The sequence below is a fragment of the Ictidomys tridecemlineatus genome, chromosome 9 (assembly GCF_052094955.1).
Source record: "Ictidomys tridecemlineatus isolate mIctTri1 chromosome 9, mIctTri1.hap1, whole genome shotgun sequence".
In the NCBI taxonomy this organism is placed as follows: Eukaryota; Metazoa; Chordata; class Mammalia; order Rodentia; family Sciuridae; genus Ictidomys; species Ictidomys tridecemlineatus.
The window spans coordinates 100,075,649-100,100,323 of NC_135485.1; the positions used below are offsets into that span (position 1 = coordinate 100,075,649).

At 42.2% G+C, this 24,675-nt stretch overlaps 2 protein-coding genes across 10 annotated transcripts in view; both read left to right on the forward strand.

The window, feature by feature from the left end:
* The window catches only part of Bdh2 (3-hydroxybutyrate dehydrogenase 2), a 26,070-nt gene extending 11,079 nt beyond the window's left edge, over positions 1–14,991 (forward strand). For both annotated transcript variants that reach the window (XM_005325739.4, XM_078021860.1), the window contains exons 6-10: positions 6,055–6,115; positions 8,016–8,129; positions 11,392–11,450; positions 11,983–12,075; positions 14,727–14,991. In XM_005325739.4, coding sequence (XP_005325796.1) covers positions 6,055–6,115; positions 8,016–8,129; positions 11,392–11,450; positions 11,983–12,075; positions 14,727–14,780 — 381 coding nt within the window. In that variant the 3' untranslated portion in view covers positions 14,781–14,991. The remainder of the gene's footprint in view (positions 1–6,054; positions 6,116–8,015; positions 8,130–11,391; positions 11,451–11,982; positions 12,076–14,726) is intronic.
* Positions 14,992–23,524: 8,533 nt separating this feature from the next.
* Positions 23,525–24,675, forward strand: part of Slc9b2 (solute carrier family 9 member B2) — a 58,518-nt gene continuing 57,367 nt past the window's right edge. For 4 of the 8 annotated variants that reach the window (XR_013426046.1, XR_013426048.1, XR_013426047.1 and 1 more), the window contains exon 1: positions 23,525–23,880. The gene's annotated coding sequence lies outside the window, so the exon portion shown is untranslated. Of the gene's footprint in view, positions 23,881–23,918; positions 24,193–24,675 lie in introns of those variants that run through there. The other 4 variants (XM_078021861.1, XM_078021865.1, XM_078021862.1 and 1 more) reach the window with 2 other exon arrangements.

Genomic DNA, 24,675 nt, shown 5'->3' on the forward strand with positions numbered 1-24,675 from the left:
AACAGGATAACAGGTAATTAAATAGACCTAAAATATGTGGAGGAGTTGTAAGTACTGTGAAAAAGCCTGTGAGATAGTTACTATCCTTTCACATTGTTTTCATCAGCTGCTTCACCGCTGTTAACTAAAAAACCCAAGCAGCACAATTGTAGAGGAGGAAAAGTTTATTTGAGGGCTCACGTTTTCAGAGGTCTTAGTCCATAGAAGGCCGACTCCATTCCTTGGGGCTCAAGGTGAGGCAGGACCTCTTGGCAGAAAGGTGTGGCAGAGGGAAGCAGCTCACATGGTAATCAGAAAGTAGACAGAGAGGTCTCCACTCACTAGATACAAATATATACCCAAAGCCATGCCCCAATTCCCACCTCCTCCAGCCACACACTACCACTTCAGTGACCACTCAGTTAATCCCTATCAGGGGATTAATCCACTGATTGGGTTAAGACTCTTACAACTCAATCATTTCTCCTCTGAACCTTCTTGTTTTGGGGGGACACCTCACATCCAAACCATAACATACATCCACTGACTAAACGGAGGATAAAACTGAGAGGTTAGGTCACTTTCCCAAGGCCACACAACCAACCAATGGCTAAAACCCAAATTTGAAGCCTGAAAATTCAGTGCCTCCTGAATCGCACCGGTAATGAATGGACCCTGTTGCCTCTCTCTACCCTGAAGATTCTCCTTTAGCTTCTGCTTTAGCTGAGCCACAGGGGTACTAGAGAGATGAGAGAGGGTGTGCAGGAGCACAAACCTGTAATCCCAGAGGTTCCGAAGGCTGAGGCAGAAGGATCTCAAGTTCAAAGCCAGCCTAAGGAACTTAGTGAGACCCGACCTTGTCTGTAAATAAAATATTTTTAAAAGGGCTGGGGTTGTGGCTGAGTGCTTAAGTGCCCCCGGGTTCAATCCCTGGTACCAAAAATAAAATGAAAGAAAGCAAACATTCCTCTTGAGTTAACTTCTTTTGAATTCTCCAGCCTTCATAAAGCTCATTAATCTTTTAAATTTACTTTTACAAACAAGCATTAGAAACCTTTTAGGGAAGTGGCACTAAAGACACAGAGAAGCACAGATGCCAAAATCAAGACAGAAGATGGCAATCTACATGCCAAAGAGTGGGCCTCAAAGGAAATCATTCTAGCAAGCACTCTGGAACTAGGACATATAAATTTCTGTCCTTAAACACCCCATATTTGGCACTGTCTTATGACAGCCTTATGAAACGGATGCAGCCCACTGTCCCTGCAGCATGACTGAATAAAGGTACAATTGAATCACAACACATTTCACCAGCATTGAAAGGTTGAATTGCTGCAAGAAATGGCATCTCTTACTGGAATATTATGAAGGCATGTTAGGACAGAGCGCCTTACCTGTTGGGGATATAGTGATTTGTTTTGTGATATGGCACAGTTATAAAAATATGTAGAAGAGTTTAGCCTTCTTGTTTTCGTAAACCTCACTCCTTTGTGTTAATACTTTCCTGGTAAGAGTGTTAGTATTTAAGTCTTGTAAAAGGACTGAAAGTACAGTGGACTTGATTGCTACACAAGTTAGCTGGTCAGGTAATTAAAACAAAAACAATAGCAACAGTAAAGGAATACTCATTGCCCAGTATAAATGGAAAACAAACAAACAAAACCCTTTTCAGTATGAAGTATTCTACTAGGTTCTCTGGGGGTATTAATGTAGGATGCATGCAGCCCTGACTTTGAATGAACTCATAAGCCATTAATAGCAGACAATGAAAGAGACTGAGTACAGAACTGGCTCAGCTCAAGTTTGTAAAGTGAACCCTGGTGAAATGCAGAGGGGACACTGTGACCCTCCTATCCCAGCTGAATTGGATGACTGGGGGTTTTGAATGCCAGTCAACCAGGTGGCATCAGGACTGGAGAAGAGCTGTGTTAAGGGCGCAGCAAAGCCGATACTTTGCTCTGAGGCTCAACCAGATGTCAAGAAGGATCCAGGTGAACATTAGCAGCAAGATTAAGGAAACTAACTTGATAATGAAGGAAATGTTTGGGGTTTTTTGTTTGTTTTATCTGTTTAGTTCCTATAAGGGATCTTAGATGTGCCTAGGGAATGAATGAAAATATAAATCTGCTAGTTTATATTATTATATTTTATATATACATATATATAAATAAAATATTATTTGGAACTTCCATGTATTTTTGGAAGACAGATCCTTTGCACAGTATATGAGGATGAAGCAGAGCCCATGGTAAGGGGGAAATTACATCACAGTGGGTAAGACATGTATGAGACTCACTGGTAAAACAGAGCCCACTGCTAAAGTGCTCACAAATAGGTGTTGAGTATAGTGAAGCTGAAATTTAAACATGTAGGTTAACTTTCTAAATATACCAAGGTCAACTGGTAAATTAATAAACTTGTCTATGATTTAAAGCTCTGGGTTTTTCCCTCCCCAGGTATTAAGGTTTGAACTCAGGTTCTCACACTTGCTAGGCAAGTACTCCAACACTGAGCTGCATCCCTACATCTTTTTATTTTCCATCTTGAGATGGTCTAAGTTGCCCAATTTGACCTTGAATTTGCCATCTTCCTGCTTCAGCCTCCCAAGTAGCTAGGATTCCAGTCGTGCCACCATACTCAACTTTAATCTTAACAATGATCTATAAGAAGCAATAACACATTTATTTTAAAAAAAAAACTTTGAGAGGTCATTATAATTGGGATTTAAAATCAGAAGGATTCAGTGCAAGTTGTTTAAAGTGACTCAGACTAACTTAATTACCAGTTTCAAACACTTGCATCAGAAGTCCCCAGGCACATTCTCAATTCTGTCTCAAATCAGCCAGGTGCCTTGGGAGATGACACATGCTCTCTTTCTCGGTATTTATTTCTTCTATCTAAAAATGAGGGCCAGAAATTGTGCAATCACTTCCAGCCCTAACCATGTAGGATCTTCCCTGTTCATAAACTATGACACACATATACCAGTTGGAACTTTCCAGAGGAAGCCAGGATTTCGAGCCTGGGCAGAATGGAAAGATCAGGTTGTCAAAACACAGAAACAGTTGCAGAATAATTTTGTTTATGTGGAGATACAAAAAAATAAATAAATAAAATAAAGAACACTGCAAGATTGAAAGATCAGTCAAAAAACAGAGCACAAGGTGAACATACTGTAAGAAGAGGTCCATGCAGAATGCAAGTTCTACCAGAGGAGAAGATCCATTAGGGCAAAAATTGGGGCCTGTCCTGAGCTGGTGTTGGGGAAGACACGTAGCCTAGAAGAAGTGAGCAATGTCTTCAAAATTAGCTGATGGACCTGGGTGGAATGGATAGTATGAGTGTTAGTGGGCAGGACGATGCCTCCAAGGTGACTGTTTTCTAAGTTTTGCCCAAAGAATTACTGCATTTCAGAAGACTGGAGACTGAGCCTACATAGTAGCCTTCTTTATATATTAAAATAGCTTGAATATATTCTCAGTGTATTATAAATAGATTAGTTACTAAATTGAATGAGAAAGAGCGACTTGAAGGCTTAGTTTATATACCAGTAAGATAGTTTAATACCAGTAAGCATTACTGACATTCCTGAGTTTATACCAGTAAGCATTACTAACATTCCTGATCCCTTTAAGAGAACCCCAATTCATGATGACCCCCTTTATCATATAAGGAAACACAAAATGTTAGTTTTTCCTAGCTGTCTTCCTTGACCTGGTTGGGTCACCACAGCTTCCCTCGGTATCCCTTTAGTACATTCACACAATGCCTTGGGGCTATTTTAGATTGTCAATTCTTAGGTACAATTAGTAGCAAAGTGTTAAAACAGTAAGTCCTAGTGACTCAGGACCCTGAGGCAAGAGGATCCAAGTTTGAGGTCAGCCTTAGCAACTTAGCCCTAAGCAATTTAGGGAGACTCTATCTCAAAATAAAAAATAAAAAGGGCTGGGGATGTGGCTCAGTGGCTCAGCACCCCTGGGTTCAATCCCCAGTACAAACAAAACAAACAAACAAACAAACAAAAAACAGAAGGTAGAAAAAGTACAATAAAGAACCCTATCATCTTGGCCAGCCTAACCCTGGATTTGTCTATCACATGCCTTCCCCTTTCCTACACCTCTTTTTTTCCTGAAAACTGCTAGAGAAACTCACCTTGACAGAAGTGATTTTTTTTTCTCTAGATCCTTTGTATCGAGTATAGAGACCCCTCCTTTTAAAAACCCTTTCTTTACTTCATTTTCATGATATGACCACCCTGCTGGGTTTCCTGGGGTTCTCTAGTTTGTTCTGCACTGCCCCCAGCAGTGATGTTAACACTTTGCTGCTCTCTTACTCTCCACCATCTCTGCCTTGTTCTTTTTTTTTTTTCCATTTGTTCTAGTTTGTTATACATGACAGCAGAATGCATTTCAGTTCATAGTACACAAATGGAGCACAGTTTTTCGTATCTCTGGATGTACACAGTAGAGTCACCCCATTTGTGTCGTCAGACACGTACTTAGGGTAGTGATGTCCATCTGATTCTTGTTGGCCATCTGCCTTGCCATTGATTTCACTGGGAATTTAGTGCCAAGAGTTCTTTCAGCTTCCTGCTTCTTTCCCCAAAGCAGCCACGGTGCCCATGTCCTCACACATATTCCTAGAATCTCAAAAAAACATTCATGTTATGGCTAACAAAGCATACGTTCATTTGAAAACCTTTTTGTAATTCATAGCAGCTGTGTGTATTATAGCTTCTGTTAGGTTTGGGACAGGACCCAGCAATCTGTCTTTTAATCTAGCACCTCAGGAAATTTTGATTCATCAAATTTTATGGATGGTCTACTGTGTAACCTTTCTAAGGGCACAAAATAGCCAAAGCCCCTCCTCTTGTTGAACTTACATTTTAGTGGGGAAAGCCTGAGGGAGGCATCCTTAGGAAACACTGTCCTGAGTGGGACTCACTTCACTGCAGTAACTACTTATCAAATCCTGCCTACCCAGCTGGTGATTGCTACCTCTGCTCCTTGGACATTTCTGATACTCCACTTTTACCATCTTTTCTTCAATCACTACATCAGCTTTCACGGGTCTCTGAATGCTGCCATAGTAGTCTCTGTAATCCTAAATCTGAATCGGCCTCTCCTCCTCTGCTTTAAACCCTTCCATGTCACTGACTCAGGTTCTTTGGTTTAGCCCCTGATGAACTCTGCACCCTCATTCTTTCAATACACTGTGTTCCAGCCAGGCCCATCCACTCCTCCCAGTTTGTACATGTGATACCTTTCCCTTGAAACACTCTTTTATTTTTCTAATACTTTAGTTTTTGGAATTCTGTCCTTATACCTCCCACTCAGGAGCTCCCCTCCAAGTGCCCGCCCCCCCACCAGCAGCCTGGATTGGTGCCTCCTGCCCCCACCCTTCCCTTAGATCTCTGGAGTTCTTCACTGTCATTAGACTTTGATTATGTCAGCCACACCAGGCTGGCTGGCTGATCGACTGCTCCCTATAGACAGGGCTGTGTCATTTATCTCTGAATCTCCCGAACAGTTAGTATTCAACAAATAGGTGTTGGGCTAGTCACAGTGGCACATGCCTGTAATCCCAGCAACTCAGGAGGCTGGGGCAGGACATTCAAGGCCAGTGCAACTCTCTCAAAATAAAAATTAAAATTTCTGGGGTACAGTTCAGTGATAGAGCTCCCCTGGCTCAATGCCCAGTTCCACAACACAAAAGATATGTGTGTGCATGTGTGTGTTTTGAATGGAATGATAATGTCCTAACATCAGGAACACACCGTAATGACTGGCTTCCATTCGTGTTCCATTTGGCTCGGAGTTCATCCTTGGTCAAGCACTATGGGAAAGTGGTAAGGCTCCTCAGAGACGTCAGTGAAGGTGTCACAGGCCACCAGTTCCCAGCAGCAGATGGGTGGGCCGGGTGTTGTGGGTTTACTGTTAAACAGTTTCAAACACAAATAGTTAATGCCACGGTTAAATTGGTTCTGCAAACTGTAAGTAAATTAAAACATTTTAAAGCCAGAGTATTTTGAGCTTACAGAGTATCTCCCCGTTCACGGTTGTTTTGTTTTGGCAGATGCTTGCTCAGAAATCTGGCAACATTATCAACATGTCCTCTGTGGCCTCCAGCATCAAAGGTAGGAGTGCCTTCCTTCCTCTGGAGTTCATGATGCTCACACGCACACACTTAGGAGCTGTGGGTTTGGGAGTACACATAGCTGAGGTCATAAAACCCATATATCATTTCAAAACTGCTTTTTAAAAATGTTGGTAATACATTCCTTGACCATCAGACCTATTGTCATAGACATTAAATAAAAATATCTTCTTTGTCTTCCTGTCCTGCAGGGGCGAACAAAAATCTGTTCCCAGGGAACAGATTCGGGGTTCAGCAGGTAGAAGAAGATGTGAGGCATATTGGTCAACCTCTATTCAGAGGTGGCCATAGCCATTAGCCAGCCCCCATCTTCAGCTTCAGCCCCCAGTTCCATTTTAGCCCCCACCCCAGCCCATTTCCATAGGTCCTTTTTATATGCAGGCCAAACAAATAAGGCACACTGCCAACACCCCAGGGGGGGTAGTGGTGCATACTCACAAGTTAATGTGTGTGATCTTGAGTCTATACACTGAGTCACAGTGTTTCTGGCCTTGACTAACCCTTACATAGTCAGTTCCCAGCCCTGGCTACACACTAAGAACATAATGTAAGGCCTGGGGTTGTGGCTCAATGGTAGAGGGCTTGCCTAGCATGCATAAGGTACTGGGTTCTATCCCTGGCACAACATTAAATATAAACAACTAAAAAATCTGCATCTAAAAAAATATTTTAAAAAAAGAAAAAAATTTAATAATAATAAGAAGAAGAAGAAGAATATAGCCCATCAGAAGTTTTGTGGAGGGAGCCTTACTACAGCCATTTTGGGGCCAGCCCTAACACTTCCCTTTTATTTCTTCTAATGGACATGGAGATGAATGTTGACCTGGGGAAGGAAACATTTATCAGTTAATTAATCCAAAATGATATACTGAGTTGGGCACAATGGTACAACCTACAATCCCAGCTACCTGGGATGCTGATGTAGGAGGCTCCTGAGTTTGAGCATAATTTGGACAGCATAGTGAGACCCTGTCTAAAAAAAAAAAGAAAAGAAAAGAAAAAAGAAAGAAAGAAAGAAAAGGGAGAAGAAAGGAAAGATCCATGTACCTGAAATTACTCTGCAAAATGGTAAAGTGCAGTTATAAACATTAACATCAACTTCTATTCCTCAGAAAAAGTAAAAACAAACAAACAAAAAATCACAAAAGATGATAGAATGATAGAGTGAGCACCTGCCTCCCCAAATTCATACTCCAAAAGGAGGAGAAAGGCAGGCAAACACCATCCTACAGTGTGAGAGTGTTCTAACAAGAGGTTTGTGCAAAGTGCCCTCACATTATAGGGGAGGGGACTCTGCCCATGGGTTAGAGGAATGCTTCCCAAAGACAGTTGATTTGGATTCTGAATGAAAAGCCAAGTGGAAGGAATAGGAGGGCAGGGGAAAATGGAGATAATGTCACAGCCTGGCTCAGGTGGATTTGAGTTTTAAATGAAACAGCTACTGCTGAGGTAATGTTCCTTTTCTTCTCAACGACACACACTCTCAGCATGCTCAAGAGAGGAATGTAAAGAAGTGCCTACACTTGTGTATATTGCTTGGTTTTTGCTTGGTTTTGTTTCTCCTCCACTTTTTTTTTCTTTTAGAATCTGCTTAAGAGTTACACCAATGGACAACAGAAGCAGACTGCTGTTGGTTATTAAGTAACTGCAGCATCTCAACACCTGGGTCTCAGTTAAATTGTACCTGTACTAAAATTATTTTCCTAGATGCAGCAACTGGCCTATTAAGGGAGAAAACCTGATTTCTTTTTTTTTTTTTTTTTTAAAGGAGGGTGGGAGGAAGCAGGAAAATACTATTGAGAAAACTACCTTGTGTTTCCTCTCTAAAAGAGACTATGTTTCTCATTCCTTCAGTTGTCCCTCTTTGCCTTGCCCCTCAGGAGTGGTGAACAGGTGTGTGTACAGCACCACCAAGGCAGCCGTGATTGGCCTTACAAAGTCCGTCGCTGCAGACTTCATCCAGCAGGGTATCAGGTGCAACTGTGTGTGCCCAGGTGAGTCCGGCAGTTTCAGAGCTATGAATGTGTCCTTTCTGATATCCTGTTTGCCACCGTGAGAATCATTTTGCGTAAGTTCATTTACCAAATGTTACATTGTATTCTGTCATTGGGAAAAGTTCAAAAGAAAGATTCTGGTCTTCCTAAGGTAAGAGTCTTCCAGTTGTAAGTTGGGAAAGAGACCCTTAGTCATTAGGAATGAGTCACAGATGCAAAGGATTTAAAAGCCACCCACATGTGCAGGGCAATTTGCAATCAAGTCCCTAAGACAAAACTTGTTAGGGCCTGATGTTTGGGAATCAGACCAGGGTGACCTTATCAGGGGAAAGCTAATAAGCAGACCATGTTTATAAGACAGGAGGGAGAATGTAAAGGGAGCCTGGCACAACATAGGGATCTATCAGAATCATGAGGTGACTCAGAAATCAAAAGGAGACTTTAACCCTTCTTTATGCAATAGAAAGGGGCCTGCAAACTAAGGTCTGCAGGCCAACTTTGGATACCACCTGTTTGGTTTTAAAGTTTTATTGGAACACACTCACAGTCAATTTGCTATGTATTGGCTGTGTTTTCAGGCTGCAGAGGCAAAGACCAAATGGATCTCAAAGCCAAAAATGTTTGCTATCTCTATCAAAAAAAATGTTCTGGCCCCTCATACAAAGGAAGAAGAAAAGTGAGACTTTTAGTAACTGTGGATGTGTCTGTTTGATAGATATTGCTTTGACCTATTTCCACCACCCAAAATGAATAGAGGGTACCTAATGATTATTAATGTCCTCCAAAAAGAAACACTGCCTATGCAAGATCATAGTTTTCAGAAGTTGTCTGCTGATGTTGGAGGATTTGGGAGGACTATTTTTAAATTACCTGTGGGACCTTTCCAAACTGAAGGGCATGGCATGCCAGAATTTGGGGACAGAGTTGATGTGGGGGAGAACTGCCTGTCTTTTGGTAAGTCCCACAAGAGATTCTGCTTGAATCTTGGGATAAAAACCACTTACAGGAGGGAAAACTATGAAATATCCTTCCAGCTACCGATTTTCAGTGATTGAGATATGCTGCTTTATTTTTCTTGGAGTAGAAATGTAAAGATAGATAACGCTAAGAAAAAGAATAAAACAGGAGAGAGGGTTTCTCTGGGTTTTGATGTACACGTTGGTGGTACTTGAATGTAAGCTATTCTTGGTACTGTTTACCCAGTGGAGGAAAAAAAAATGGCAAAATGGTTTGGAAAATGTGGTTATTTCAGCAGCTGGATTTTTCATAAGATTGGAAAATATGTTCCCAAAGTCTATGGAACAACGAACGGCCTGTGATTCACAGAGCCAGACACAGAAGAAACCTGAGCAGGAACGAGTGTGACTGGGACGGTGCTGATGATGTGAGTCACGAATCTCCGACCAGATATTCGTAGACAGGGTGTCTGTCCGTCTGTGTCCTGGACCCAGCAGAGCCCAGTGACAGCTGAATTCATGTGCAGGCATTGGCTTGCTCTACAGTTTTCATTTAATAGCCATCAGCACCAGCCCTGTAGGATGCCATGCTCACCCACCTCAGTGACAGGAAGCTCTTAAAGCTCTGAGGGTTTTGAGGAGAGTGTGGAAGTGAAGGTACCTCCTGATAGTAAAACTTTGGACATTAAGGAAGCTGTTGACAAGGGGGGAAACATTGGGAAGTGGGCAAAAGCGGACCTCAGTTCCTGCAGTAATGTGAAGGTAGAAAATATTTCTAATGTACTGGGTGATCTAGTTAAGGCAGTTTCCACCCGGCGTGTTGAAAGTGCTGTCTGCTTATGATAAAGTGTAAGAAGAGAGAAAGAACCTGAAGAAAGGGCTCACCTGACATGTAGGTGTCAGGGTTTCTGATTTTGAAGATTCTCAGCCTCTCCATTAAAAATGGAAATATGATACCACAACTAAGAAATGGTTTCTTTTTTTTTTCTTTTTTTTTCTCCTGGGGGTTGAACCCAAGGATCTCCAGCTCTCTTTTTAAAATAATTATTATAATTTTATTTTGAAACAAAGTCTTGTCAAGTTGCATAGGGCCTTGCTAAGTTGCTGAGGCTGGCCTTGAACTTGCAATCCTCCTGCCTCAGCCTCCTGAGTGGTAGTGGTTAGGATTACAGCTGTACACAACCATGCCCAACTTAATTAATGGTTTCAGAGCAAAGATCAGATCTATGGCATTCTCAGGAGCATATTCTAAAGATGAAGTTGAGGGTATGACTGTAAAAGCATTTGTTACAACCTCAAAAGATCACATGGTTCCCCAGAGTACTGGACTGTACAGTCTCAAAAAAAATAAAATAAGTCCTCTAAAGAGAAATTACAGATTATATGAGTTAACAAAGAAGTCTTGGGCTGGGAGTGTGGCTCAGCAGTAGCGCGCTCACTAGCACTGGCAGGACCCGGGTTCAATCCTCAGCACCACATAAAAATAAAGGCATTGTCCATCTACACCTTAAAAATAAATAAAAATAAATAAATAAATAAGAAGAAGTCTGGAAAGCTTGCTGTAGAAACACATGAACTACGTGGACTTTGAAATTTTAGTTTCATTCTTATTTTTCTTTTCTTTTTTGGTGCTGAGGATTGAACCCAAGGGTGCTTAATAACTGAGCCACATCCCCAGTCCTTTTTATTTTGAGACAAGGTTTCACTAAATTGCTTAGGGCCTCACTAAATTGCAGAGGTTGACTTTGAACTTGCAATTCTCCTGCCTCAGTCTCCTGAGCTGTTGGGATTACAGGAACACATGCTACCATGCCTAGCTTATTTTTCTTTTTCAAAGTAAAACAATTTCAAATCATAATTTTTATTAAAAATTTAAAACAGTGGTTAAAAACAGGAATTTAGAATCAATGAAAATAGGCAAAATTTTAAGGAAGATTTATAGCCACCTAAATCACCAAGAATGATGGCAGTGTTGGAGTTCTACCTAAGGATCCCTACAGAAAACTTATCAGCAAAGAATGTTTTTGAGATCATTAAGGCAAACTGGATGATAAAATGCTTGGATGATTTTATTTACATCTCATTGTGGTTGTTACAAATAATCATAGTCTGTTAGAGAAAAATCATAATAATGTTATTAAAGAAGTTACATGTCAAGAGATCAGGCAGCCAAGGAGAAATTGTCATTTTAAGTCAAAGGAGAAGGGTGTCACTAATTGTATTATATGGAAAGGAAGTTTGAAGTTTAATTATCTACTTTTTTGGTTTAAAGAAGTAACCAAACTGAATGTCATCCTGTGATTTAGGAACCGTTGATACCCCATCTCTGCAAGAAAGAATACAAGCCAGAGAAAATCCTGAAGAGGTATTACTAGAATTTTAAATATGTTTAAACATTTTGGTTAAAAAAATGTCCTCTTCCTTACCCAGAGTAGACAAATTCATAGAGAAAGAAAATGGTTACCAGGGGCTGGGGCAAAGGGGAATGAAAAGTTACTACTTTGTAAGTATGGAGTTTCATTTTAGTAAGATGGAAAGCATTCTGGATATTAGAAGGTGGTAAGACAACGTGAATGTCTTTAACACTACAGAATCGTGCACTTAAAATAGTTAAATTGTAAATTTCATGTTACATGATTTACCATAAAATTAAAAAAAAACATTCTTCTTTCATATCAGCTTTCTGATGTGTCACAGTATCTGTGGGTGTCATTATATCATGGATAGTTTGAGCACCTTGGGTGAAAGAATCACCATAACCCCAGCTGATGGTTCTTCAAGGTGGCAAACCCATAGTTCCTTTGTAGATTTCCTTGCTTTTCACACCTTAAAGAAGTTGCAGGTGTGCACACATGTCAGCCAGCATCACTGATGTCTGGAATGGTCTCTGATCCCAGGCACTGAATGACTTCCTGAAGAGACAAAAGACAGGAAGATTTGCAACTGCAGAAGAAGTAGCCCTGCTCTGTGTGTATCTGGCTTCTGATGAAGTAAGCATTCCTCTTCCCAGAAAGCTCATTACCCTCCATCACATTCGACTACTATTTTCTCATCAACCTAAAGTCGTTCAGGTTGGCACATGAATGCTGAGGTGCTGTGTTTACGAGATAGGGGCATGTTCTGATTTAGTCTACTTAAGGAAAGGCCATTTGATCAGAGCCAGTGATTCCCTCATTCAACTTCCGTGTGTTCGTAGTGCTGGGGATTCAACCCAGGGACACTCTACTATTGAGACTACATCTGCACCCCTTTATATATTTTTTTAAATTTTGAGACAGCATCTTGCTCAATTACTAAGGCTGACCTCAAACTTGTAACCATCCTGCCTCAGCCTCGTGAGTAGCTGGGATTGTAGGCATGCACCAGCACACTTGGCTCCCTTATTCAACCTTAATGTCTCAAAATCATATAGCAAAAGAAATGGAGGATTTCTTTCAAAAATTATAATTTGTCAGATGTGGTGGTACATGCCTGTAATCCCAGCTTCCTCAAGAGGCAGGAAGACTGCAAATTTGAGGCCAGCCTCAATAACTTAGACTCTGTCCCAAAATAAAATTTTTAAACCAGGGGTGATAGTGACTGTGGACATAAGTCAGTAGTTGGTTAGAGTATTTGCCTAGTACAAACAAGGCCCTGGGTTTCATCCCCAGCACAGGAAAACTTACAATTGGGGACATCCTGATTAAATGTAAGTCAGGGGAACTTCTAGGGTTGCAAGAGCTTCTGAAGAACTGGGAAGAGTGTTAAGGGGTTCATCAGATTTAGTTGTGTTCAGGGAAGGCAGGATTCATATGTGGTGTTTTTAGTTTTACTGGTGATTTGTTACGGAGAATTCTACTGGCTATTTTTTTCCTATTACTTAGTTTTCTTTGTGTATGAAAATTCTTAACTCTCTCCTACTCTGCATCTGTTTAGTAATCAATTTCATCCTTAATGCCTAGTGTGTATTTTTAAATGATATACAGCTGAGAAAACAAAAACTACATTATAAGGTATAGAGCACAAGAGCATCCTCTTTTGTTTTATGTCTTTGAATATTACATAAACAGGGATCTGGGATGAATGGGAAGAGAGGAGGACCGGGTTGGGGTGGGACTAAGGAGGTATCTTACTCATAAGTTAGCTCCTCTTTACAGTAAAGTGGGTGCACACCAGATGGCTGGTGAATGTGACAAATACGGGATTGAAATGTCTTAGTGACAGAGGAGCCACCACTTCTCAGACCTGTTAGCAAACCTTGTTAATGGCCAGAGAAAGGGCTAGGCAGATTATTAGGGGAGCAAGCACCTTAGCCTGTGTGATTCCTCTGACTCCATATCTTCAGAAGAGCTCATTTGCTTTAAAAATACTGCTGATGATAAGTCATATTATCCTTATGTTGCCAAATATCAAATATTCTTAATATGTGTAACAAAAATGGCTTTGTTTTGGTTGAGGAGCTAGAAGCAATTCATAGTAGAGTTTGCTTTTTTTTTTTTTTTTTTTTTTTTTTTGTACCAGGGATTGAACCTAGGGAAACTTAACCAGTGAGCCACATTCCCAATCTTTTTTTTATATTTTATTTAGAGACAAGATCTTGCTGAGTTGTTTAGGGCCTTGCTAAATTGTGAAACTGGCTTCGAACTCTTGATCCTCCTGCCTTAACCTCTGAGCCCCTGGGATTACTGGCATGTACCACCGTGCCCTGCTAGAGTTTGCTTTTTGAAGCAAGTTGGGGATCATTTCTTTAGTAATGAGACTAATAACCCCCAAGTTTTTCTGATTTATTGTATCAGTTTTCATATATCGAACTTTTAAAATTTCCATACTCATAGTGTAATGTCTTTCTAGAACCTCTTTCATTTATTTAGATTGATTTAAAACTAAGAACACAACTTTGAGACTTACTTATCCATTTTAAGTTAAAAAGATTTTTAGTTTTCAACTTGGGAGGCTGAGGCAGGAGGATTGCAAGTTTAAAGGCAGCCTTAGGAACTAAGCAAGACCTGGTCTTAAAATAAAAATAAAAAGGCTGGGGACATAGCTCAGTGGTAGAGCACACCTGAGTTCAATCCACAGTATTGAAAAAAAAAAAGGAGGAGGAGAACTTCTACCACAAGGATCACTCCAGCTTTAGTTCTTTGGAAAATGAAAAATTGTGTGAGCATAAACTAGAAATTATATTTTAAAATCCTTTGTTAACTAAATATACATTGTCTGTTTTTTAACTTTGTTCATTGACATGAACCCTTTTCGACTGACACACTTATGTTGAAAAGTCTATTAGTGGTCAAAACTAAGCCAGTTTTGAATAGTTCTGAGTATTAGAATGAATATGTGGTATTTTAGCCTACACTTTATCCTGGTTTGGGGAATGGCTGTATATCACCACTACTTAACTTAGTGATTCTGAAACCATATACCCAACTAATCCTGTTTAAGATGTAGCATCTTCTTGGATACTGGACAGGGGCCATTTAGCTCCAGTTCACAGGTCAGCAGTTCTAAATCATTCAAACTTTAATTTCAATTTTCCTAAATTAAAATTGTAAGTAAGGTTTTCTGTTAGCATGAGAATCAACTGTTCGCAGTCATAGAAAAAAATTTCCAAGCCTGTTCACACTTGTTTAACTGTTGTGTCTCTTTATGTTTATTACTGCAGTCAGCCTATGTGACAGGCAATCCTGTCATCATTGATGGAGGATGGAGCCTGTGACTGCAGGATCTCCTTGTGGGGAAGGCAGGACCTTCTTGCCCATGGTGAACCTGATTGTGAAGAAAACTCAGTGATCATCTCTATCCTAGGAATGACATTAATGAAAATGAGCCTTGTAAAATAATTGTTCCCAAGAATCTAGTTCTTTAATTAATTTCTTTCCTAATCTCTTCTGAAATCATTGTAAGTCAAATAAAAAATATTGAACTCATTTTATCAAAATAATTTTTAATTATTTGTAAGCATCTTAGTTCAGGCTGCTGTAACAAATTACTATACACTGGTGGATTAAACAACAAGCCTCATCTTCACATTTTGGAGGCTGGCAAATGCAAGGTCAAGATGCCAGCAGATCTGATGCCAGGTCGCCAGGCCGGATGGGATTTTAAGGGTTTATGTTCCTTTTTCTATGCTTGACCTTTCTCAAGTAGAAAAAAAAAATTGGGATCTTACACTGCAAACTCTGTCTCTTATATTAAAGAGTTTCAATACTTAACTCAAGCCTATAGCCTCACCTTTCATGATCTCTATATGATTCTGTCCAATACTCTCCTCCCTGAGGAAAGGAGAAAGGTCTGGGACCAGGCTAGGGCCTATGCAGACCAGGTTCATCAGACTAATTAATGCCCACCATCCCTTAGGGGACCAGGCGGTTCCAGACCAAGACCTCCATTGGGATTATAATGACCCCCAAGACTTGGGACACAGGGACCACCTTATTACCTGTCTGATAGCTGGCCTGAAGGCGGCAGCACAAAAGGCTATTAACTTTGATAAACTCCAGGAAGTCATCCAGGAGAAGAATGAAAACCCCTCCGCCTTCCTAGACTGACTAACAAAGGCTCTTGTTCAATACACTAATTTGGACCCTGAATCCCAGGATGGGAGGCAACTTCTTATGACCTATTTTTCCTCACAAAGCTACTCTGACATCCGGGCAAAGCTAAAAAAATTAGAGAGGGGACCCTTGACTCCTCAGACCGAGGTGTTGGCCACAGCCTTCAAGGTCTACCACAATAGAAATGAAAGAGCAAAACACCAAAAATGCCAGATGTTGGCCCAGGTGTTACAGGGCTCCTTCCAACCTATGGAAAGGGGGAGACAACAACCCCCACAATGAGGACCCCCTGGGCCCTGCTTTAAGCGTGGTAATGAAGGACATTGGGCTAGGGCTTGCCCTAACTCCAGGGCACCACCCAGACTGTGCCCCAGATGCCGATGTCCTGGCCACTGGGGATCAGACTGCCCCAATTCCCGGAGGGGAGCTGAGGTCAGTCACCCCACCAGTGACTTGCTGGGCCTAGCAGCCGAGGATTGACAGGGCCCTGGGTCTTCTGTCCCCACCTATTCAATCACCAAGCTGGAACCCAGGTGGTTATCTGAGTGGATGGGTGTCCCATAAACTTTTTGGTAGACACCGGGGCCACATTCTTGGTTCTGAGAGAGTTTTGGAGAACTACCTATCCCTCCAAATCTCCTATTGTTGGGATAGGAGGTCAAACCATCATCCCGCACAGAACTCCTCCCCTCACTTGCTCCTTATCTGAGTCCTCCTTTTCACACCCTTTTTTGGTTATGCCTCAGTGTCTGGCCCCCTTGCTGGGAAGGGATATATTATCCATCTTGAAGTCCTCCATAACCATACGCTTATTGTCCTCCCCTATTCATATCTCCGCCATGGCTTTACTCCCTGACGAAGAAGAGACTTTACCTCTTTGTGTCTGGTGTGGAGACCCCAACGACCACCAGAACACACATTTCCTCTCCCCTGTAAAATAGTAGGTCCAATTGTATGGGACATTGAAACCCTGTCCTCTGCAAATTGCTCTCCCGTGGAAGTGCATCTTAAAGACCCTAACCACTTCCCAAACCAGGCCCAGTACCCGCTGCCAACTGCCAGTCTTAATGGCCTAAAGCCAATCATTCAGAGCTTAATAAGAAAGGGGTTCCTCCATCCCACAAACTCTCCATTCAATACCCCAATTTTAGCAGTAAAAAAGCCTAACGGAACACACTGTTTGGTGCAGGACTTAAGGTTAATAAATTCTTCAACTAGGCCCATACATTCCCTGGTTCCAAACCCTTATACTATCCTTTCCTTCATTCCTTGCAAACTCTACCTGTTTTCAGTTATTGATCTTAAAGATCTCTTCTTTTCAATTCCACTATCCGTCTCTTCCCAAGACATATTACTTTCACCTGGACTGATCCAGAAACTAGACATTCCCAACAGTTAACCTGGACTGTCCTGCCTCAGGGGTTTCAAGACAGCCCACATATTTTTGGACAAGTTCTCGCTGGAGATCTTGAGGATTGTTTTCCCTCTATGCCCAGACTCAACCCTCCTACAATATGTTGATGACCTCCTCCTCTGTAGTCCCTCATTAGAAACCTCAAAGTCTGACATAGCTACCCTCTTGAATTTTCTTGCTAACCGAGTTTATAGGGTTTCTCCACAAAAGGTGCAGCTCTCTCTCTCTCTGAGGTTGTTTACTTAGGGTTCCACTTTTCCCAAGGGAAGAAAGCTATCACAGCTGATAGAAAAGGCCTTATTGAAAGCCTTCCAGTACCAAAAACTAAGGAGGGGATTCTCTCGTTCCAGGTCTTGCAGGCTATTTTAGGGCATGGGTACCAAATTACTCTTTACTTGCAAGACCATTATATGATCTAGCAAAGGGGGACAAGCATGAGCCCTTGTTACTTTCAGCTGCACCACATTTCAGAACCCTCCAGAAGGCCCTCTTACAAGCACTGGCCCTACACCTGCCAGATGTTAATAGGCTTTTTACTCTCTATGTCCATGAAAACAAAGGGCAGGGCTTGGGGGTGCTGGGACAAATGTATGGGCCCACCTTCTCTCCGGTGGCATAACTCTCAAAACAGTTAGATCCAACTGTCCTGGGATGGGCTCCTTGTCTCCGTGCCCTAACGACCTCCTATGTTTTATTAAAAGAATCGCAAAAGCTTACCTTTGGAGCTCAAATCACTGTCACTTCTCCTCATCACCTTGAGGACTTGCTAATGTACAAAGGACTGCAAACACTCCCTCCCTGTCGAATTCTTTCTCTCTTGGTCTCTTTCCTCTAGACTCTTCTGTGACCTTCCAAACCTGCGCCCCTCTCAACCTGGCAACTCTGTTACCCATTCAGGCTCAAGGTCAAACACAGTCCCCAACACATAAGTGCAGGGAAATTCTAGAAAACTTCCTCCCATGCCCAACTAATATCACTGAGGGACCTCTAGACCAATCTGATTACACCTGGTTCACTAATGGCAGCTCCTTTATGCATGAGGGGATCAGAAAAGCTGGATATGCCATAGTGTCCCTATCATGAGTAATAGAAGCCAATCCCCTGCCTGCAAATACCACCAACCAACAGGCTGAGCTGGTAGCTACAACTCAGCCTGTGAATTGGCAGTGGGGAAAAATCTTACACTTTATACTGATTCCAAATGTTTTCCACATTCTCTTATCTCATGCAGCAATTTGGAAGGAGAGAGGTCTCCTGAACTCAAAGGGAACCTCTATAACCAACTCCACATCCATCACCCAGCTACTACAAGCCTCCCAGCTTCCTAAAAACTTGGAGTTGTCCATTGCAGATCACACCAAAATGACTCCTCCCCCGTCACACAGGGGAATTCAAAAGCAGATCAGGCAGCCAGGTCAGCCGCCCTTTCAGACCCCACCGGATCTCTCATCGCCACATGCTCTCCAACATTACCCAATAGCAGAGACCCATCAAAACACGCCCTCTTTACTTACCTCCACTCCATTTTCCTCACCAGTTCGCAGACTCTCAAAGCCTTTCTCCACTCTTTCTTTACTCTGACTCCCCAGGATAAAGAAGTGATACAGCAAATCACAGCCTCATGCCAGATATGCAAAACAGTGAATCCCAATACATCTTTAAAACCAAGAACCTTCCCTTGTCATCAGGCTAGGGGCCATATACCCAGGGCAGATTGGCAAATCGACTTTACCAAAATGCCCAGAGTAAAAAACTTGACATACAAACTAGTTTTAATATTAGACACATTCTTGGGTTGGGTAGAGACCTTTCCCACCTCAAATAAGCCAGCTACCATGGTGGCTAACATCGTCCTAACCGAAATAATCCCTCAGTTTGGGATGCCCACTTCAATCCAATCTGACAATGGGCCTGAGTTTGTCTCTCAAGTAACCCAGGATGTGGCAAAGACATTGTCCATCCCATGGCACTTTCATTGTCCCTATCGCCCCCAAACCTCAGGTAAGGTTGATCGAACCAACCACACAATGAAAGACATCATAACAAAACTATCTTTAGAGACTCATTTAGATTGGGTTCAACTCCTCCCTCTTGCCCTACTAAAGCCATCCCTTGCCTCCCCTTTGAGATAATGAATGGTCTTCCCCTTCTCCCCCTGGGAATCTCACCAGAGCCTTGGCCCCTACCCTACCAATATGCTTTTCCCCTCCTCTTCCTTATACACTCTGAGCTATGGAAGCAACAAGATTTGTTGCTTTTGGATCCAGAGATCTCAGCTGCCTCCTTTCTGCTCAAGCCAGGAGAATGGGTCTACTTTTCTTCCCCAGGGGAAAGATCCTCCCTAACCCCAAAATGGGAAGGGCCATTACAGGTAGTCCTGTGTACACCCAATGCTGCAAAACTCCAACAGGAAGGAAAGAAACTAACCCCCTGGATTCATATTTCTAGGTTAAAACCAGCGGCAAGCCCTCCAGAGGACAATCCCACTACAGCTCCCAACCTTGCAGGACCCCCACAATCGCCCAGATTTACCTGTGAGATATCCCCAGATAACCCTCTCAAGCTCCGTTTTCCACAGTCATGCACCACCTTCCCTCCTGTTCCAGAGGAGAAGAACATACATAAGAAGGGCCTCCCGATAGGATCTAGGAACCCACGGCAACACAGTACAGCCACACCCTTTTTAGACCTATGTCTACTGGCCTTATACCTGCTAACTCTCTTTCAAAGTGTAGTGCAGGGCAGGTTAAACCCTGTACCATCCTGTCCCACAAACTGTAGCCAAACTCTTCCTAAGAAGAGTTTTAAATTCTAACGAAACCCCTCCAAAAGACTGTTACCACGGAGATCCCCAGGCCTGTGAACACAATAACAATAGATACTGGGTGGCCATTGGGAAAACCCAGGCCTGGCTCCTCCCACACCATGCCCAAGTGGCCGGACATTCAATAGGAAGAATTGCTGGAAGAGGATGATTGATATACCCAATTGGCTGCCTGATTTGGTTAAGGAAAAAACAGTCAAAGAACCTCTTCTCTCTCTCTTTAAACTTGTCAATATCTCCCTCAATCTGTTAAAGGCTACTAATAATACAAACTATGTACAAGGATGTTGGCTGTTCACTCAAATTATTCAATACAATTTCACTCTATAGTTTCTTTTTTCACATTATTTTATTATTATTTGCATTACAATTCTTAATATACCTTTGTACCACATCTATAGTTTCTTAAGCAAAAAAATGACAGTCCTTAATGCTAGGCACTGCAATATACATAATCAATTCATAGCAAACAATTCTAGATTAATTCATTTGCAGCAAATAATTCTAGGTTAATTCTAAGCACTGCAAAACACACTTAATCATGACAGGCTAATGACAGACATTCCCTCGAAATGCAAAGTTCAAAAAGTCTTAAGCTTTAGGCTTTATGTCCAGCAGATGCACACTCACTTAGACCATGGTGATCAGTTCCAGAACCAAGGCAGGCTTCTCCTAGCATGGAGTGGTTAAGGAGAGGATCCCAGGGAGAAGTTGCTGCTCTCACCAAGGTCCAGATGAAGGTAGAGTTTTGAGAGTTGTAAGGATCACGAAGAGGATCAGGAAAATGATGACAAGTGATGGGATGCCAGGTCCTCATCAGGCTCTCCAGCTCCAGTGCATCCTTGTTTCGGCTGGCTGAATCCCTGTTCATTTGCTCTATTATTTACACTAAATTTTGGGGCTTTTGACCCCCTTTTCAATCCTTACCAGCTACCACCGGATTTCTCAGTGACATCATTTACCCCGGGGTCAGAAACATCTGGTCTGGTGGTCTCCACCCTGATCTTCTCACCTTTCCCTCTTATTGGACAAGGACAGCCTGGCAGAGGCTTCACTCTGTTTATCAGGGTGAGGGGAAGTAACTGGTTTGAGGCCGTACTGGAGGGATCTGTTAGATATGCCTAGTTTTAACTCCATTAGAATTTCTAGAAAACTCCTAGACTGGAGTTTTTGAACTGCAGTTTTTAAAATGGAGTTGCTTAGGCTCAGGCCTAAGGTCATCCTCACAGCTATTATCACTAATTTGGTATTATTAGTCTAAACAATTTGTACTAAAATGAGCAATTATATTTAACAAGGGCCTAAGAAATATATAGTTAATTAATTGTCAATATTATGAGTTTGAGAGTTTGTTATTTTTTGGTTTTGGTTTATTGAGTACAGATTTTTGTCACCAAATTCCAGGATAACTGACAAGAGTATATGAAATTTAGAAATAATTTTTAGACAAATAAAGATTTACTTAATGGGAAACAAAGTTAATAAAAATTTTGAGAAATAGTTTAAATAAATGTACAAATGATAACTCTACAACATTTTAGAAGTTTTGTTTTCAGTTTTCGGATTTTATGCTTGTTGTTTATTTGTTGTAAAGACCTCCAAAGACCCAAGTGGTAGGATACACAAATATCTAGCTATTCAATAAATGAGCAGTTTATTCTTAGACTTTTCTTTAGGACCTTAATTAGCAAGGAAAATTTCAAAATGGACAATTAAAGGATAACACTTTATGGATGGAGAAGAATATTATGTAGTTGATGAAACTGGGTTTGGAATGCACAACAAAGGATATTTTAAGTAGTTTTGTGAAAGTTCACTGACTAAGTTTGCTCTGGGGTTCTAGATCAAGTATTCCACAGGTAGATAGCAAAGGCTTTTTGTGGCCTAGACCAAGTCACCCAATTTATATTGGATTTTAGTTTCTACTTTATGAAATTCCAGAGTTGGACTAATCAGTTAATGGAATATTGAAGTTTCTAAGAATATCATGAAATACTTTATGCAGGAGTAGGTCTTACATGTATAGCCGTAATGCCAGATTCATGGGACCCCAGGAGCCGAATCTAATGCAATCACAAAAGAGTCTTTGTTGCTACCTTGAGCTGGACTCACAACCATTTTCGACACAGTGGTCCTGAAGAGTGAGTCCCTTGGTTCAGTGAGGATTTATAGTTTTTGGGAGGATACTCCATTCATCACAACATCACACAGCAAATCATTTCATACTGCAAGAAAATCAAACAACTCCTAACATTGATTAGCACATTCACTGGCGGGAACAAGTTGGGCAAGGGTGATTGGTTAGTTCAAGTGGTGGATACATTTGAACCAATTGGTTTAGGCTGGGAGAGATTACAAGAGTGTTTAAGCTAAACTTGCAGGGTGGCCTGATCCTGTTATCAATCATCAAAACTAAGAGGAGGGTCACTTGGCATTTCAGATATTTTGCTGTCTCCCGCTGATTGGTGGTTGCTAGGGGTTGCTAAAGGTCCTCAACTAGCATAACTGAGTCAGGGACACCAGGCACCTCAGATGGCTCCTGTTAAACAACTTAGCAGGGTGGGTTTGTGCCTAGGAGGGCTCTGAGGGTTTTTCCAAGGACAAGGGTCATGCCCCCTCCCTCTGGACAAGCCTTGAGAGAAGCTGGTTTCTCAAAAATGGAGTCACATCAGTTTCTTATAGCTTTAAATTAGTGAATTCAAATCAACACATTAGTTCTACAAAATTAATTTTAACATGAACAGACATTCAGTTAGTTCTCTCAGAGATAACCATAAAGAATGGTAAACGTAACAAGCAGTGAAAAAGTGTTCAATGTTCTCCTAAGTCATGTTAATCAAATCAGGCAATATATCAATGAAGATTATATGACTGAAAGGAAAGGGGAAAAAACTTTCAATTCTGTGATAAGAGGAAGCCTGATGTGACCAGAAATTTTTTCAAGCTTAGAAAAGGTACAGTTCAGTTTAGTTAAAGAATCATTTTAGATACTCTGAGGAGTAATATTGGATGGACCTGAGGTTCATCACAAGGAAGGATCTGAGAGACAGTGAATGATTTATGTCTGGTGAAGATATTTACTTGAAGACAGACCTTCTTGCCTGAAGGCAGGATTAAAATTGGCACTTATATAAAGGCGTGAAAAGACAGGTAAGGCGCATACACACCACAAACACAGCACGTGCGCGAGCCCGCACGAATGTAGGAGAGGAGGATACGAAGGAAAAGAAGCCACGAAAATGGGAGTGAACATCAAAAAGAACCAGTATGCTGGTGGAAAGGTTAAAATCTAAATCAATTACAGCAACAGGGCACGGGTTAAAGAAACGATGAACGCTACAAGACTTTTCTTTTTTGTCATCTAAAGAAAAAAAAATCTTGTTTTCCCACTGACTCAAGAAGACATTTCTGAATAGTACAACTACACAGTGGAGTCGAAATACAGAATTTGGAAGTTGGTTCAGGGAACCATAAGCACGCAAAGGGCTGCGTGTCCCGCATTCCAGGCTCCTGCAAGAAACCGCGCTGCGCTTGGGGGCGCACGCACGCTGCCGACCCTTCCTAGGAGTTCCCCTGGGGAAACGCGCGCGTGTCCGGGGCTCCAGGGGGCGGTAGAACTCGCACACTTTTTTTTTTTTTTTTTTTTTTTTTTAGAACAAGTGACTGAAAGGCCGCACGCTGAGGTTCCCAGGTCCCAGGGCTGGCGGAGGGCCTCCTGCCACGGGCGGGGCGGAGCCAGGAGGCGGCGGGCGGACCCCCCGGGCTTGCTCCTGAGCCTCCACCCGCGCGCTGGGCAGACCTTCTCCGGCTGTACCGCTGGGCGTGGGTGTGTGGGAAAGGCGGGGCGGCAGGTAATCGGCCCCAGGATTGGTTATCTGCAGCCGTGCCCGTGGGGCTGCCTGGGGCCGTGCGTCCGGGACACCCAGTGCCCGCTGCCTAGACTGAGCCCCCGACCGCCGCCGCCCAGATGCTCAATTCCTAACGCGCCAGGCGAAGCGGGGTCACCTGCGCCACAGCCTGCGGAGTGAGTAGCGGGGGAGAATACCCAGGGCAAAGAAACCCTCTCCGCCGTGTGATGGTGTAGCTCTAGCAGAGCCCGCGATCCGGAGTGAGCGCGCAACCCTTTCCGGTTGTGGTGTGTGTGTGTGTGTGTGTGTGTGGTGTGTGTGTGTGTGTAGTGGGATTTTCCTCGTTGTTTTTTAGTTGTCAAATCAACCAGAGGATGTTGCTTCTGGTGGAGTAGGTTAGCACTGTCAACGTGCTAAGTAAGCATCATCAGATCCCATTGCCTGGACCTGCTCAAAGCCGGTGGAAGCTGTGGCCTTTTGTTTATCAGGTATCAGCTTATCATCACACCCTTGTTATGTCACCCTAGACTCTGCTGTGATTTGTTGCACCCAAAGATTAGTGGCGGGAATCCTCCCGTTCCTTTAGCTTCCTAACAAGAAATCTATACCACTAGCAGACACAGAGCAGATGCCTTTGCCAAGTCAACTCCATTTTCTCACCCCTCCCTAAAGGGCCTCCACTTGACAGTTAGTGCTGCTACGCAGTACTCTCGGTGGAATTCTAGTTTATGGTTTCTTTCAAAGTCAGGAATGAAACATCTATTAAGCAAATACCTGTGTGTCTTCTCTGTGCCAAACTGGCATTTATTCTAGTATTTGAAGGTTTGTAGAATAATAACCCTGTCGATACATTTTCATCATTTTTTAGGACTTCCATAAAAGGTAATTATAGAATAAGAAGAATAGAATTAGTGATCCAGATCTAAGTCCTAGGGCCTGTAGCTGCAGTTGCTAGGTGAATGTGAAAGGTG